General features: G+C 38.5%; 1 protein-coding gene across 6 annotated transcripts in view; it reads right to left on the reverse strand.

The window, feature by feature from the left end:
• Nucleotides 1–2,120: 2,120 nt before the first annotated feature.
• nol8 (nucleolar protein 8) overlaps nt 2,121–17,470 on the reverse strand; it is a 50,265-nt gene continuing 34,915 nt past the window's right edge. For 5 of the 6 annotated variants that reach the window (XM_070895391.1, XM_070895393.1, XM_070895390.1 and 2 more), the window contains 6 exons: nt 16,921–17,004; nt 14,040–14,344; nt 12,263–12,392; nt 11,173–11,240; nt 10,926–11,008; nt 2,121–4,059 (listed from right to left, as the gene is read on the reverse strand). In XM_070895391.1, coding sequence (XP_070751492.1) covers nt 4,006–4,059; nt 10,926–11,008; nt 11,173–11,240; nt 12,263–12,392; nt 14,040–14,344; nt 16,921–17,004 — 724 coding nt within the window. In that variant the 3' untranslated portion in view covers nt 2,121–4,005. The remainder of the gene's footprint in view (nt 4,060–10,925; nt 11,009–11,172; nt 11,241–12,262; nt 12,393–14,039; nt 14,345–16,920; nt 17,005–17,470) is intronic. The other variant, XM_070895394.1, reaches the window with a different exon arrangement.

Below are 17,470 nucleotides of genomic sequence, written 5' to 3' on the forward strand. Positions count from 1 at the left end.
CTGGTTACTGACCCCTTATAATTTTGAATATCTCGATTTGGTCTTTCGTTAACCTTCGCTGCCTTAAGGAGAACAATCCTAACTTCTTCAATCTCTCCCCATAACTGAACTTCCCCATTCCTGGTAAACCTCTACCCACTCTCGGGCCTTGACATCCTTCCTAAAGTGTGGCGCGCAGAATTGTACACAATGCTCCAGCTGAGATGTAACCAGTGATTTTTAAAGGTTTAGTAAGACTTCCTTGTTTAGTATTCAATGCCCCATTTACAAAGCCAAATATCCCATACGCTTTCTTAACCGCCTTCTCAATATGGCCTGCCACCTTTGCGAATATGCACCCCAGGTCCCTCTTTTTCTGCATCCCCCTCAAAATAGTAGAGTTTAGATTATTCTGCCTCTCCATGTTGTTTCTCCCAAGGTGCATCACTTCACACTTATCCACATAAAATTGCATCTGCTATGTGTCTGCTCATTTCATCAATCTACACCCTCTTGAACTCTGCTACTATCATGCTAACTATTTACTATTTTGCCAAGTTACGTCCGCAAACTTTGAAATTGTATTCCCTATATCGAAGTCCAGGCCATTTATATACAAGAAAAGTAATGGTCTTAATACTGACCCCTGGGGGACCCAACTGCATACTTCTCTCCAGTCCTAAAAACATCTATTCACCAAGACTCTCTCCCTCCTATCCCATAGCCAATTTCGTACCCAAGTTACTACCTTGTGCATATTTTTCAAATAAGTCTGTTATGGGGTACTTTACCAAGTCGTTTGCAAGTCCATATATACACACATCGAATGCACTACCTTCATCAACCCTATTATTTCATCAAAGAACTCAATCAGGTTAGTCAGACACGATTTACCTTTAACAAATTCGTGCTGGCTGTCAACCCAATAACGTATGCCAAATGAAGCTTATCCGCTTTCATTTCAACATTCCTGTACCTTTTTACTTACGAGAGACTTGGTTTAATTGTAGCACTCATGCCTCGGAGTCACAGGTTCAAGGGAGCATAAAATCTTGGCAAAACTGTCAGAGGTACTCTTTTGGATAAGATGTTAAACCAAGGCCCCATCTGCCCTCTCAGATGGATATATAAGAACCCAAATCACTATTTGAAGAACTGTGGTATTCTCCTGCTTTCCGAGGATCTTACTTTATGCAAATTTGTTGTGTTTCCGTACATTACAACAGCGACTACATTTAAATTACTTAATTGGCTGTTAATTGCTTTGGGAAGTTCCGAGGTCGTGAAAGGCATTGTATAAATGAAATTACTTTCTTCTGTATATCAGATGTAACATTCCCAGGTCAACAACTATTCCAGAAGAGCGGAGGACAAAAAGCTAACCTATACAGTTACATGTGCAATGTGTCATATGATGTAGGGTTTCAGCAGCAAAACCCTACACCAATTCCCAATTTAAGTTATACCAACAGAGAATTAGGCACTAAATGAAGGCCAAGTGTTTCCCCTCCCCCAGCCCCCCTTACCCTTTTCATTTGAAGTTGGAGATTTATGCTGGAGTCAGGTGTCCATAAGTAACTTCAGTCTCTGATTCCTCACCCTTGTGATCATCCTGGTGCAAATGTAACCATGAGCAGCTGTGAGTATTGAACTTGGGGATTACAGCTGAGTCTATAGAAGCACCTTTAATGTAGTAAACCATCCCAAGGCACTTTAGAGGAGCATAACAAGACAAAAATATTGTCACCAAGCCAAAGAAGGATATATCAGAACGATTTGGTCGGAGATGTAGGTTTAAAGAAGCGTATTGAAGAGAGGTGGAGAGGTTTAGGAAATTAATTCGAGATTACGGTTGAGACAGCTGGGAATGGTGGGGTGAAGGATGTCGGGATGTATAAGAGGCCAGAATTGAAGGAACCCAGCAAGTACAAGGAAGCTTCTTGGTCAACATACCTCAATTCCATACCAAGAGATGAACCAAAAAGCAAATGTTTTCAATTGGCGTCTGCCAGTTACACACAGATCAACTCACTAAGCTTGAGAGATAAAGACGGTTGGTGAATGCAGACATGAAGTAATGAAAACCCCAAATAATTTGTGAAGTACATGTTAGGTACAATATAATCCCCCTTTCTCTTCAATTTTTAGAAATAAACAGCAACTTTATTAGACAAAATCCTCAAAAGTAGTTTAAAAACAGGACAGAAATTCTTGCTGTAACATATGTTCAAAATTAAATTACTCCACTTAAAAAAAAATCATCTTGAATCAGAATACCAGGGATTTGTTTTCTAATTATTATACAGAGGTACAGAGACTAATCTTCAAACAACCTACAGTACTACAAGCCATCAGTTGCAGTGACAGATGTTACTATCAGTCTGAAATGAACACGTAATCACACAATAACAACTTGGTTGGCTGGTCAGAGATGATGTAGGTTAATATATAAACAAAAAATTCAAGTGTTTGTTTCCAACTTGGAAGATTCTTTTGCCAATGTTTGCATGCAAACTATTCAATATTACTTCCCAATGCTCTTTATTCTTGCTTGCTATAAATATCAGCTTCCATAGGTAAGCCTGCATTTCCTATCAACTGAAATATGATTTAAAAGTGAAATATCTGGGATAGCAAGTTGCAGAATGAAAAAATAACACCTATGCCAATGAGATACGCACAAAAAATGGTACAGGTGTACTCCAGATCTCCAAATTAGCAGAAAATCACACTGCCAAAAAAACATATTTCAGGCTAAATCGCCACTTTGAGATTAATGCAAGATGTATTTTTTATAGAAACAAAGATAAATCAGTGATTATACATATATTAGTGGTGGTGGTGATTGGGGGGGGCGGGAAGAGAAGAGAATGCACCTGGTTTGCACACACATAGTAGGGATCTGGGGATCTGGGTGAGCATGCCTATTACAATATTGATTTACTTTCTCCCCATTCAAGACAATTGACCTGGAAAGTTTTCAGAACTTGTCTGGACTGATATTCCTGTAACTGGGAGAAAGAGCTGAATATATCAGAATTCAATTGCTAATTAAGTCTGGATAAAACAAGTGCCTCTAACCAAGAAGAACACAAAAAAGGAATCAATATTCTTATTAGGGATGTTCACACACATTCATACTACCCATTTTCAACAACCAGAATAATAAAACACTTATTGTACAGTCTTCACAAAGATTAGGTCAAAATAGGCAAGTGCAAATATTAAAATGTTCATATGATAAGATTTCAGCCTGAATTCACAGCATGTTACTCCCATGAATTGAAGACATGCAGATCTATTGCTTGGCTTTTATTTTCCTCCTCAAAGAATGTTCACCATTTGAATTGGTATAGATGAATTTACTTGTGGTCATGAAATGGGCAGTCTTCCTGGAAAACAATATGCTGTTCGGGAAACTGTTCCAGTGGCTTTCCTCACAATTATATTTGAAGTTTTGTCGCTCACAAAAAAAACCTTCTAAAAAGTGAACAGAAATACTTGATACTGTAATGAAGATTAATTTATCACATCAATTTCTTAACTTTATTTTTTGTTATACAAAAAATGCAACACATCATCGTCTAAAAAAGGCTAGCTTTAAATCCTTCCCCCATTACAGTACCTCTTGTACTCTTGCAGCAGTTCTTTCCTTCCTGCATCAATCTTATGAGATATGGAAAAGGGATTTATTTTCAGCCCTTTGCAATTCCATTCTACAACTGGCTCCTCGGAAATGCACAAGAGCAACCTTGTGGGAAAGAGCTTTGTTTCATCTCAGACTCGCAAGTTAGCTCAGCCAAGATCAGTAGCCATCCTGCGTATAATCACAGGTATGAATCTGTCTACCAACTCAGCAAGTTCACTGGGTAATGATTTCAACAACCAGAATAATAAAACACTTATTGTACAGTCTTTACAAAGAATAGGTCAAAATAGGCAAGTACAAATATTAAGATGTTCATAGGATAAGATTTCTGCCTGAATTCACAGCATGCTACTCCCATGAATTGAAGACATGCAGATCTATTGCTTGGCTTTTATTTTCCTTCTTGCATCTTTGTGCTTCTTTCGGTATTCCTGAAGAAAGGGGACAAAATGTAAGAATCTCTTTGAAAAGATTACATAAAGTGTTAAATTACCACCGTTGTTCTGGTCCACACACAAATGACTTGCCCATCATTCAAACAGGGCACCATCTCTAACAAGGCACGATGGGATTTGCAATCGTACACTTTTACAACCCACTGCACCTATGCTGGCACTCTGAAAGAACAATCCACTTAGTTGTATTGCCCTTCTCCTGCCACATACCCGCTAACATTTTTATTTTTCAAATATTTATCCATTTCTCTTTACAAGCCATTATGGGATCTGCTTCATTGAGAATCATTGTTTCTGGTAGGCATTCGATGTCCTAACAACTCTGTATAAAACAATTTCTCCTTATTGGGGTGAGGTGGGGGGGGAAGGACAGAAATAAATAGATGGGAAGGAGAGAAATAAATAGATGGATCTCAGAGAATCAAAGTCCAAATGGTATCCTGTGTCAATAGTGGAGATGAACATGAAGGCTAAAATTCAGAAAGCTACCAAGAAGGACCAAAAACTGGAGTTGCTGGTGATTTGGAGGCTGCAAAGGTATTCTGGGCTAACTGGCATATTAGTCTGATCAAGGAGACAAGATCTGAAGTTAGTCAGAAGTTAAGGTCACATTATAATTATATTTTTGGTTACTACTCGGAATGTATATAAATCAAAGCTTGAAAAAGAGGTTAGGGTTGAGGACCATGTGTTCACCATGGAGTCAATTGAAAAGTTCACACCCATAACACTCATACTGAATTATTCTCAGATTTAGGAGGATCTCAATAAAGCTTAGAGGCCTTGGAATAAATGAAAAAAAGCCAACAGAGATGTGTAAACAAGGAAATATTTGGGGAAGAAAATGGATACTTAATAGAGAAATTGGAAAAGGAAGAGTAGCAATATTGATAAAGGGCACTATTACAGTATTAGAAAGCGAGGATATCAGTCAGGGTGAACAGGCAGTAGAAATGCTCTGGGTAGAACTGAGGAATAGAATTAGTAATAAAACAGTGGGACACAAACGTGGAGATCAGAGAAGCTTGTTGCGAAATGGGAGACTTTAATTTTCACATAAACTGGGAGAAGCAGAACAAATGAACAGCTCGAGTCTCAAAGTCAGCAAATTTCTTGAGTGTATTCGGGACAGTTTTTTGAAACAATATGTTCTTGAACCAACAAGCGAACAGGCCATCTTAGATTTACAAATAAGTAATGAGCCTGATTTAGTCAATGATCTAATTGTAAGGGAACAAAATAAGAAATAATTAGATATTAAGTTTGAGAGAGAAGAACGAGTTACCAAGTTTTTAAATTTAGGTAAGACTGACTTGAGGGATGAAGCAGAAATTGACTACAACAGACTGGGCAGAACTACTAACTGATAAAATTATGAACAGACATGGCAGACTGGTCACAAAAGTAAAAGCCCATGGGATCCAGGGCAAAGCGGCAAGTTGGATCCAAAACTGGCTCAGAGGCAGGAAGCAAAGCGTAATATTTGATGGGCGTTTTTATAACTGGAAGGCTGTATCCAGTGGGGATCCGCAGGGCTCATTTCTTTGGAATGGAGGAGGCTGAGGGGGAGACCTTATTGAGGTGTATAAAATTATGTGGGGCCGAGATAGAGTGGAGAGGACGGACCTATTTCCCTTAGCAGAGGAGTCAACAACCAGGGGGCAGTTTAGGAGATATGAGGGGAAATTTCTTCACCCAGAGGGTGGTGGGAGTCTGGAACTCACTGCCTGAAAGGGTGGTAGAGGCAGAAGTCCTCAACATATTAAAAAAATATTTGGATATGCACTTAAAGTGCCGTAACCTACAGAGCTACGGACCAAGAGCTGGAAAGTGGGATTAGGTTGGATAGCGCTTGGTCGGCCAGCGCGGACATAATGGGCCGAAATGGCCTCATTCCGTGCTGTAAATTTCTATGATTCTATGAACAGTGGGATGTATTCAAAATGTATTTGGTAGAATACAAGACCTGTACATACCCCTAAAAGGCAAGTGCTCTACTTGTGTAATTAAACAACCTTGGTGAACAAGGGAAATGAGAGATAGTATAAAACTAAAAGAAAGGGCAAAGAAGAGTAGAGATCCTGTGGAATGAGAGAGATATATAAAGGGCAGCAAAGGGATACAAAGAAACTGGAATGAGCCGCAAAAAGAGAATAAGAGAAAAAGCTTGCAAGGGATAGCAAGGATAATACAAAGTTGAAAGGGAGTGGCTAAAAGTAATGTGGGCCCCTTAATGACAGATACAGGAGATATTGTAATTGGAAATCAGGAAATGGCAGACTTACTAAATAGTTACTTTGCATCGGTATTCACAGTAGAGGATGAGGATAACATACCAGAGATACAAGGAAAAATAAAAATAAATCAAGGGGAGGAGCTAACGAGATTCTATATAAGTAAAACGTGTGATGGAAAAACTAGTATTATTAAAGATGTACAAATCTCCAGGACCCAATGGTTTCCACCTCAGGGTATTAGAGGTATTTGAGGAAATATTTGATGCGTTCGTCATGATCTTCCAAAACACTCTCGGATTGGAAATGTGCCAATGTCACTCCACTATTTAAGAAGGGTAAAATATATAAATGAGGAAATTATAGGCCTAATAATTTAACGCTTGTTGTGCAAAAGTTACCAGAATGTGTTATTAGGGACACAGTAACTGAGCATTTAGACAAATATGAGCTGATCAGAGAAAGCCAGCATGGATTTGCAATGGGTAAGTCATGCGTAACAAACCTAGTTGAAATTTCTGAGGCGGTAAATAGCGTGGTAGATAAGGGAGGTCCCTATGGATGTTATTTATATGGACTGCCTGAAGGCATTCGATAAGGTTTCACTTAAGAGACTGTTAACAAAAATAAGAGTGCATGAAATTGGAGACGACCTGCTGGCTTCTGTGGGGAATTGATTAGGAGGTAGGAGACAGAGTAGGGATAATGGGTATGTACTCAATTTGGCAGAATGTGACTAGTAGTGTCCCCCAGGGATCGGTACTGGGGCCACAGTTCTTCACTATATTTATAAATGACTTGGATGAAGGAAGAGAGAGCCGTTTATCAAAGTTTGCTGACGAAACAAAGTTAGGAGGCACAGTAAATAGAGCAGATAGAAGCAGAAAGTTTCTAAGGGACATTGATAGATTAAGTGAGTGGGCAAAACTGTGGCTGATGGAGTTCAACGTGGGAAAGTATGGGGTCATCCCACCAAGAAAGATAAATCAGAGTATTTTCTAAATAGCAAGAAGCTAAGAACTGTGGATGAGTAGAGATATTTAGGAGTCGAAGTACAGAAATCACTAAAAGTTAGCAGATAGGTACAAAAACATAATTTATTAGGCTAACTGAATAGTGGGCCTTTATCACAAGAGGGCTGGAATACAAAGAGGTGGATGTTATGTTACAGCTTTTCAGAACTCTGTTTAGACTCATCTGGAGTTCTGCGTTCAGTTCTGGGCATCGCATTTCAGGAAGGATATATTGGTCTTAGCAGGGGTGTAGTGCAGATTCATCGGAATGATACTGGGGCTGAAAGGGTTAAATTATAAGGACAGGTTGCATAGACTAGGCTTGTGTTCCTTTGAATCTAAAAATTTAGGGGATGATCTAATTAAAGTGTTTGAAGATTATTAAATGATTTGATAGGGCAGATTAGAGACAAACTATTTCCCCTGGTGGGAAAGTCCAGAACAAGGGGGTATAACCTTAAAATGAGAGCTAGGTCATTCAAGGTCGTGGTCAGAAAGCACTTCTTCACACAAAGGTTAGTGAAATTCTGAAACTCTCTCTGCCAAAAACTGTTGAGACGAGGTAAATTGAAATTTTCAAAACTGAAATAGATAGATTTTTGATAGGCAAAGGTATTAAGGATTTCAGAACAAAGGTGGAGTTAAGATGGAGTTAAGATACAGATCAGTCATGATCTAATTGAATGGCGGAACAGGTGCGAGGGGCTGAATGCCTACTCCTATTTCTATGTCCCTGGAACAACTACAGCAATAACGAGACAATAATGATAACCTGTATATTTTTTTTAACTAATCAGCCCAAATACATTTAAAAAGATTATAAATTTGTAAATGTAAAATGTGATTTTAACTGGTATTAACATACATAACAACCACAGCAAGATTAAGCACAGAAATTATCCTGTTTAAGTCATATGCTATGCAAATACAGAAAAAATAGAAACATCGAAAATACGTGCAGGAGTAGGCCATTCGGCCCTACAAGTCTGCACCAGCATTCAATAAGATCATGGCTGATCATTCACCTCAGTACCCCTTTCCTGCTTTCTCTCCATACCCCTTGATCCCTTTAGCCATAAGGGCCATACCTACCTCCCTCTTGAATATATCTAACGAACTGGCATCAACAACTCTCTGCGGTAGAGAATTCCACAGGTTCACAACTCTCTGAATGAAGAAGTTTCTCCTCATCTCGGTCCTAAATGGCTTACCCCATATCCTTCGACTGTGACCCCTGGTTCTGGACTTCCCCAACATCGGGAACATTCTTCCTGCATCTAATCTGTCCAGCCCCACCAGAATATTATGTTTCTATGAGATCCCCTCTTTTTCTTCTAAACTCCAGTGAATACAGGCCCAGTCGATCCAGTCTCTTCTCATGTGTCTGTCCTGCCATCCCCGGAATCAGTCTGGTGAACCTTCGCTGCACTCCCTCAATAGCAAGAATGTCCTTCCTTAGATTAGGAGACCAAAACTGAACACTATTTCAGGTGAGGCCTCACCAAGGCCCTGTACAACTGCAATAAGACCTCCCTGCTCCGATACTCAAATCTCCTAGCTATGAAGGCCAACATGCCATTGGCCTTCTTCACCGCCTGTTGTACCTGTATGTCAACTTTCAATGACTGATGTACCATGACCCCAGGTCTCGTTGCACCTCCCCTTTTCCTAATCTGCTGCCATTCCGATAATATTCTGCCTTCACGTTTTTGCCACCAAAGTGGATAACCTTACATTTATCCACATTATACTGCATCAGCCATGCATTTGCCCACTCACCTAACCTATCCAAGTCACTCTGCAGCCTCCTAGCATCCTCATCGCAGCTCACTCTGCCACCCAGCTTAGTGTCATCTGCAAACTTGGAGATATTATACTCAATCCCTTCATCTAAATCATTGATGTATATTGTAAATAGCTGGGGTCCCAGCACTGAGCCCTGTGGCACCCCATTAGTACACTGCCTGCCATTCTGAAAAGGACCTGTTTATCCCGACTCTCTGCTTCCTGTCTGCCAACCAGTTCTCTATCCATGTCAATACATTACCCCCAGTACCATGTGCTTTCATTTTGCACAACAATCTTGTGTGGGACCTTGTCAAAAGCTTTCTGAAAGTCCAAATACACCACATCCACTGGTTCTCCCTTGTCCACTCTACTATTATATTCTCAAAAAATTCCAGAAGATTTGTCAAGCATGATTTCCCTTTCATAAATCCATGCTGACTTGGACCAATCCTATCACTGCTTTCCAAATGCGCTGCTATTTCATCTTTAATAATCGATTCCAACATTTTCCCCACTAACGATGTCAGGCTAACCGGTCTATAATTCCCCGTTTTTTCTCTCCCTCCTTTTTAAAAAAGTGGTGATACATTAGCTACCCTCCAGTCCATAGGAACTGATCCAAAGTCGACAGACTGTTGGAAAATGATCACCAATGCATCCACTATTTCTCGGGCCACTTCCTTAAGTACTCTGGGATGCAGACTATCAGGCCCTGGGGATTTATCGGCCTTCAATCCCATCAATTTCCATAACACAATTTCCTGACGAATAAGGATTTCCTTCAGTTCCTCCTTCTTGCTAGATCTTCTGTCCCCTATTTCCCGAAGGTTATTCCTGTCTTCCTTTGTGAAGACAGAACCAAAGTATTTGTTCAATTGGTCTGCCATTTCTTTGTTCCCCATTATAAATTCACCTGATTCTGACTGCAAGGGACCTAATCTTCACTAATCTTTTTCTCTTCACATATCTATAGAAGCTTTTGCAGTCAGTTTTTATGTTCCCAGCAAGCTTCCTCTAATACTCTATTTTCCCCCTCCTAATTAAACACTTTGTCGTCTTCTGCTGGATTCTAAATTTCTCCCAGTCCTCAGGTTTGCTGCTTTTTCTGGCCAATTTATATGCCTCTTCCTTGGATTTAACACTATCCTTAATTTCCCTTGTTAGCCATGGTTGAGTCACCTTCCCCGTTTTATTTTTACTCCAGACAGGGATGTACAATTGTTGAAGTTCATCCATGTGATATTTAAATGTCTGCCATTGCCTATCCACCATCAACTCTTTAAGTATCATTCACCAGTCTATTCTAGCCAATTCACGTCTCATACCATCAAAGTTACCTTTCCTTAAATTCAGGACCCTAGTCTCTGAATTAACTGTGTCACTCTCCATCTTAATGAAGAACTCTAGCATATTATGGTCACTCTTCCCCAAGGGGCCTCGCACAACAAGATTGCTAATTAGTCCTTTCTCATTACACATCACCCAGTCTAGGATGGCCAGCTCCCTAGTTGGTTCCTCGACATATTGGTCTAGAAAACCATCCCTAATACACTCCAGGAAATCCTCCTCCACCGCATTGCTACCAGTTAGCCCAATCTATATGTAGATTAAAGTCACCCATGATAACTGCTGTACCTTTATTGCACGCATCCCTAATTTTTTGTTTGATGCTGTTCCCAACCTCACTACTACTGTTTGGTGGTCTGTACTATCGTTTTGTGCCCTTTGGTAGTCCGCAACTCTACCCATATAGATTCCACATCATCCAAGCCTATGTCCTTCCTTCATTGGAAATTAAATCATTTACCTCAATTAGTAAAGTTCGCTTTTCTTCCCAGTTATCTCTTTCATCTTCAAGATCTGTAGTTCGACAAAATAGTTTAGGGCCATCTAAATGCAACGAAGCGAAATAAGTCTTACTGAGCCATTATCTACTTACAATGTTGCCAATAGAATTGCAAAACCATACAAGAGCAAATTAACCAAAACAATGCTGTATCTTAATTCAATAACATTAGTACAATACAGCCTATTGTACACTGAATTCATTTTACCTTTTAGTCTTTGGTCATCTTTGAAGAAGAAAAATAAATGTACTTTCTTCTCAGGAACTGTTACCACACTGCAAACAAACAATCCAAAGCAAAAAATGTCACAAGTGTACAACTATTTATGTAAGCTTTCCTAATTCTAATTAAGATCTGATTAGGAGAAGTTCTAAAACAAATAGAAACATTAAGAAGCCATAATTTTACAACAAAAGTTATCAAAAACTGGATTCAAACATTATTGAAATATAGTATAAATTTTTAAAAGATAAACACAAAATAACATCAGAATGTAAAATGAATTGCGTCGCAATTAATAGAAGATTAATTCCTTCTGGACTTGAGTTTTCAATACATGAGAGTTAAGCTTCCAGTCCTATTGATTTAAAAAAAATTAACAATAGTTGTTGCTGTTCAAAAAGTCTATGCTTAAGTTAACCTGCAAGCTTAATTTACTGGCGTCGACAATTTGAAGCTAAACATTTTTTTTTATTGGAGCTTACAATATTTGTTCCGTACGGCCACATTAAAAATGATTGTTGCCTAAAATGCTAAGCTATTCCATTTATGCTTAAACAATACTTTTCTGTAAAACTGGCAGCAGTATTTCTAATTTATTACAGAGCAGTATCTGGCAATGCTTTATTTGAATAATTAGCTTTTCATCATCAAGACTATGATAACATCTGAATATAGTACTGTATTAAAACAGTGAAGTTGCAGAACAAATGAAGTGCGGTTAACATTTTGGGAAGTAGGATAGTTAAAAATCACGATTGAACAAATATAAAAAATGTTCACTTTGTAATTTCTAACCAATTTTAAACCATCTGATATAGATGGATATAAAATTCGACGACAGTGAAGGTTAATTTCAGACACAGATTATGAAACATTATGGAATGCCAGCTGGCTAGCTCTAATCACTTTCATTCATATCAACAACCTAATAATCCTGATTTTTTTTAAATGTGCATTCATTATTTTTGCTTGTATGACAATTTAAGTATATTGAAAAAAATGAGACTGTACCATTTGAAACCTACAGAAAAGGTTCAGTGAAATTTCAACATAAACAAAATAAGGTTAGCTTTACTTTTTTGTTATGGTATCTCCACGATCTTCTAAATCTTTTTCATCCTCATCTTCAGAGGAGCTGTCTTGGAATCGAGGATCTTCTTGCCATGGAAATTTTGTCGTATTCACTGACTCAATCTTATAGCATTCTGAAACAATAAAAATGAACCATAAATTGCCACTTTTAAATGTAAGAGATTCAGTGTGCAGCACAGTGTAGCAGTGTGATAGAAGTTTGATTACTATCATACTCCGGTGAGTCCCCAGTGTCAGCTGTTCCCCTGAACAGGGAAGGATAAATGGGTGAGCTCAAACAACTATTTTTGTTGTTGTGGGGATAATACTTTCAAATAAGTTACTGTCAGATCTCAACCAATGTCACCCTGAAAATTATTAAGAGGTGCATGAGTCAGGAATGACTCTCCGGATAAGGAATTATTTTCACAGTGATGTTAACATGTTGGTGTTTTAAGTGCTGGACCTACAGAAATTAGATTCTAGATCAATAGTTTTATTTCACAAATTTTAATTTCAATATATGACCTGATGGTTGCAGATAAAACATTCCAACTAATATATCCATTCTAAGTTCTTTCCTTCAAATCCCTCCATGACTTTGCTGCATCCTACTCTGCAACCTTCTCTAAACTTGCATCCGAGCATGCATCCTCCATTCTTCAAACTCTGGTTCACTGCATGGTACATCTTCCTCCACTCCATTATCAATGGCAGAGCCTTCACAATATGGTCTTGCATTCTGGAACTTGTTCCTCTTTGCCTTCTTATTCCATATTAAGAATTTTCCTTAAAACTTACCTCTTTGATTACACTTTGTCATCTTCCCTATCTTCTCTCCTACTTCCCACTTGTCCACTGGCCAGTTTGCTTCAAGTGTTTTGGGTTGTTTTGTTATGTGTGAAAGGACATTGAGTGGTCTTAATTCAATGCGTACTGATCCATAGTGCAAACTGCCTATAAATTGGTGCATTACAAAAAAAAAATCTGTAACCTCTCTCAAAATGGCAGCTATAAGGATAGAAAAATTCAGACTAATGCTGCAGGGTTGCCCTTTTAGGAAGGATGAAGAACAAACTAAATAACAAAAGAACTTGCATTTATAGAACACCATTCAAATCTTAGGATGTCAGAAAGTGTTTTACTGACGAAGAAGTACTTTTTTGAAGTGTAGTCATGGTTGTAATGTAAGGAAATGCAACAGCCAATTTGCACACAGTAAGATCCCATAAACAGCAATAAGATAATGACCAAATAATCTGTTTTAGTGATGTTGGTTGAGGAATAAATATCGGCCAGGATACCAGGGAGAACTCCCCTTGTTGTCTTCAAATAGCGTCATGGAAACATTTACGCCCAACCAAGAGAGCAGTGATGTTTAGCGTCTCATCTGAAAGACAGCTCCCCATTCAATTCTGCACTGGTGTGTCAGCCTACAGTATATGCTCAAGTCTTTTGAGTGGGACTTAAACCCACAGCCTTCTGACCCAGAGGCAAGAGTGCTACCACAGAGCTAAGGATGACAATTAAGTTAATGTTGTAGCACAGCAGAAGAAATGTTACTGGGCTTCTGACCTGCAACATAGTTAGCACCACTCAAAGCTGAAACTTGGTACCAAAAGTGAGAAGGTATTCCATTCCCTTATGGTGATCAGCAAAAAAAGTGTGTTTAAAAATAACCATATTAGTACAAAATAGTCTTTTCTGATTGTTGAATCAACAATCAACAAAATAGTCTTTCGATTGTTGATTCAACAGCAGTCATAAATAAACAATTTTACCTGGCTTTTGACTGCAATCACGTGTCGCAGCTTCAAAAAATGAAAATGTAAAATCAGCTGGTTCTTCTTTTGCAGCATTATTACTAGAAAGAGCGTCAAAAGTCTGCTGGGTGGTTTGAGTCTCAGGAGATTCAACAGGTTCAGCTTGAACCAGACTGTCATCTTTTTCATCCCATGCCACTTCTTTTTCTTTGGTACTGGAACTGAACATTCCTTTCAAGTCCACATTAACATCATAATAGATTTCTTTTGATACTTCTGGAAGCTTCTCAGCGTCTTCTCTCCTTTTTCTTCTTTCTGCTTTGCTGCAACATTTAAGAAATAAGTTGTTGGTTAAAAGGTAAATTTGATTAACTTGGCTGAGATATCTGTCAAATCAGAAGAGGCTGAGGGGAGACCTGACTGAGGCATATAAAATTATGAGGGGCCTGAATAGAGTGGATAGGAAGGACCTGTTTGCATTGGCAGAGGGGTCAACAGCCAGGGGGCATAGATTTAAAGTAATTGGGGGGAGGTTGAGAGGAGATATGAGGGGAAATTTTTCACTCAGAGGGTAGTTGGGGTCTGGAACTCACTGCCTGAAAGAGTGGTAGAGGCCGAAACCCTCCCACATTTAAAAAAACCTTCATGGTTACGGACTAAGAACTGGAAAATGGGATTAGGCTGGATAGCTCTTGGTCGGCCAGTGCAGGCACGATGGGCCGAAATGGCCTCCCTCCATGCTGTAAATTTCCATAATTCTATGATTTATCTTCCGGTAATGGAACGCAAACTTCAGATCAGATTTTTTAGGGTTAATGGGGTGCCATGTGTTGGGTTTCCAACACAATGTCTTAAACCATACGCCAAGAAAAGCTATTGATCTCAATGGGGCTTCTGAGATGCTTTCCACACTCTAAACAGGCTTAATTGCCTTTTGGCAGTAATGGTAGTTTGGCATGGGGAGGGAGAAGGTGAAAAATAAATGCATATCTCAAAATGTAAAAAAACTTTTTCTGAAGAAGTTAAAATCTTAGAGCTCAACAGATTGCTCTTTGCTCATGGTTTCCCATCTCACATAGCACTCCATGCACTTAAAAAGTAATTCACTGCGTTCTGACGAAAGGTCACCGACCTGAAACATTAACTGTTTCCCTCTCCATGGCTGCTGTCTGACTTGCTGAGTATTTCCATCCTTTTCTGTTTGTGTAACTAATTACATGGATTGCTTTGAAACATTTCAATGTGATAAGGCATACAAGTACAATTTATAATAATGATATGGAAAAAAAACTAAATTTTCAAAGTTTTTCAAAAACAGAATCTTAAAAGCTGTTTCATCTCTCGTATTTATCCTTCAGGACGTTCTCTAGATTTCTTCTAATGAAGTTTCAATCTAGTTCCAAAATGGATTTCTTTCCTCTCTCCCTCACTGCCTCATGCTATCTTTTTAAAAAATTGTTCATGGGATGTGGGCGTCGTTGGCAAAGCCGGCATTTATTGCCCATTGAGAAGATGGTTGTGAGCGGCCGCCTTGAACTGCAGAGGACAGTAAAGAGTCAACTACATTTCTGTCGGTCTGGAGTTGCATATAGGCCAGACTAGGTAAGAACGGAAGATTTCCTTCCCTAAAAGGACATTATTGAACCAGATGGGTTTTTACGACAATCCGGTAATTTCATGGTCATCATTACTGATACCAGGTTTTTATTCCAGATCTATTTAATTGAATTTAAATTCCCCAGCTGCCACGGCAGGATTTGAACTCGTCTCTGGATCATTAGTCCAGGCCTATGGATTACTAATCCAGTAACATAACCACTATGCTACTGTACGTTCTCTAGATTTCAAAATGGATTTATTTCCTCTCTCCCTCACTATATCATGCTATCTAACACTGATGTGACGATTCACATTAAAAGTCCATAATAACTATCGTCAAAACAGCTGATTACTTTTATCTCAGAGATGACAAAGGTGGATGTGCAAACAAGGCAGTACTTAGCATATACAGCAACTTGCATTTATATAATGTCTTTTACAGATGGTGCAAGGTGTGAGACCAGCCAGGAGAGCAGTGGAATTGTCGAGTCTGGAGGTAATAAAGGCAAAAAATGCCATAAAATCTATTGTAATTTGGTTCAGGTTTCAAAAAGCGATGAAAATCAATAATCTTTAATATGTGGGGAAATTTCATGTTTTACGCTCCGCTCCTTCTGAATGATTCTTACATTATTCTTCAGAGCAAGATTTTATTTTCATTTTCATACATTAAAAACTAATTTATTAAATTTGAAAATGAAATACCTTTTATAAACTAAAAAGTATTTGAACATGTAAATGTAAGAATAACGTTATAGCTGAAAATCCTACTTTTCCAAATAATGCAGGGAATTTAATTTCATTGGTTTTAGAATGCCTAATTTTGCAAAATTATTGAGTCAGATAAATGGGATTCTTCTATCAAATTCATCCTCAGAGTTCCACTTATCCTGTTGCAGTCTGATTGGGAGTGATGGAAAAAAGCATTAGTCCTCTTCGCACAAGTCTGACCCAGATTAAGAACTCACAACCGCAAACCCATTCCTCACTATTCAGTAGCATAATGTTTTGGACCATCAATGCATTATTTCACCCACACAATTTTATTCAATTTCATCAGGAAAGGCTAATTCCATATTTTTATTGTACAAGCTGTACGGAATCCTTGTTTATCATGAAGATAGTGCTTGGTTTTGAAATATCACAATTAAATTACAGTATTATCAAACATTCTGAGCTGACAAATGGCCAAATTACAGAAATACACTTGAAAACAAATAGTTAAGGATAGATGATCCATATATAATTGTAGCTTACCATGAACTGCACCATACAGCAGTTTCAGTAAAAAAGTGATTACCTTTCTTTCTTGGATTCTTCAACTTTGCTTTCATAGATGGTATGATCTTCTCTTGTTGGATCATAGTGCAGAGCAGAGACATCTCTGAAAGAAAGGAACATTTTGGGGCAAGGTATTGATAGACATCCAATTTACAAAATACAGAAGATACGACAACAATGTGAAATTGTAAGTTATTGTAGTTTTTGTACCACCAAATTAAAAAGGACGTGATTGAAATGCATTACTTTTGTAATTCCTATGTAGAATCAGTGAGGATTGTAATCTAACATTTTAACAGAACAAATGCAGTGAAAAATGACATAGGGTGCAGCTGTACTGCATTTTCATGTTGATTCGAAGCTGTGTCACATGTTTCCTTTGGGAAACCGTCTCACACCATTTTGCATTCCACAGTGAAGTCTAACTTTAGTACAATATGAAATCGGGTTTAAAAGTGCTCAGATGATCCCCATTAGACCTCCTAGCCATTTTATAAATCTATTGCAGAGTCTTTTATGTTTTGCAAAAACAGGTGCTCTCGTCCACGCTCTTAAAACATTTATGAGCT

This window comes from Pristiophorus japonicus, chromosome 12 (genome assembly GCF_044704955.1).
Source record: "Pristiophorus japonicus isolate sPriJap1 chromosome 12, sPriJap1.hap1, whole genome shotgun sequence".
In the NCBI taxonomy this organism is placed as follows: Eukaryota; Metazoa; Chordata; class Chondrichthyes; family Pristiophoridae; genus Pristiophorus; species Pristiophorus japonicus.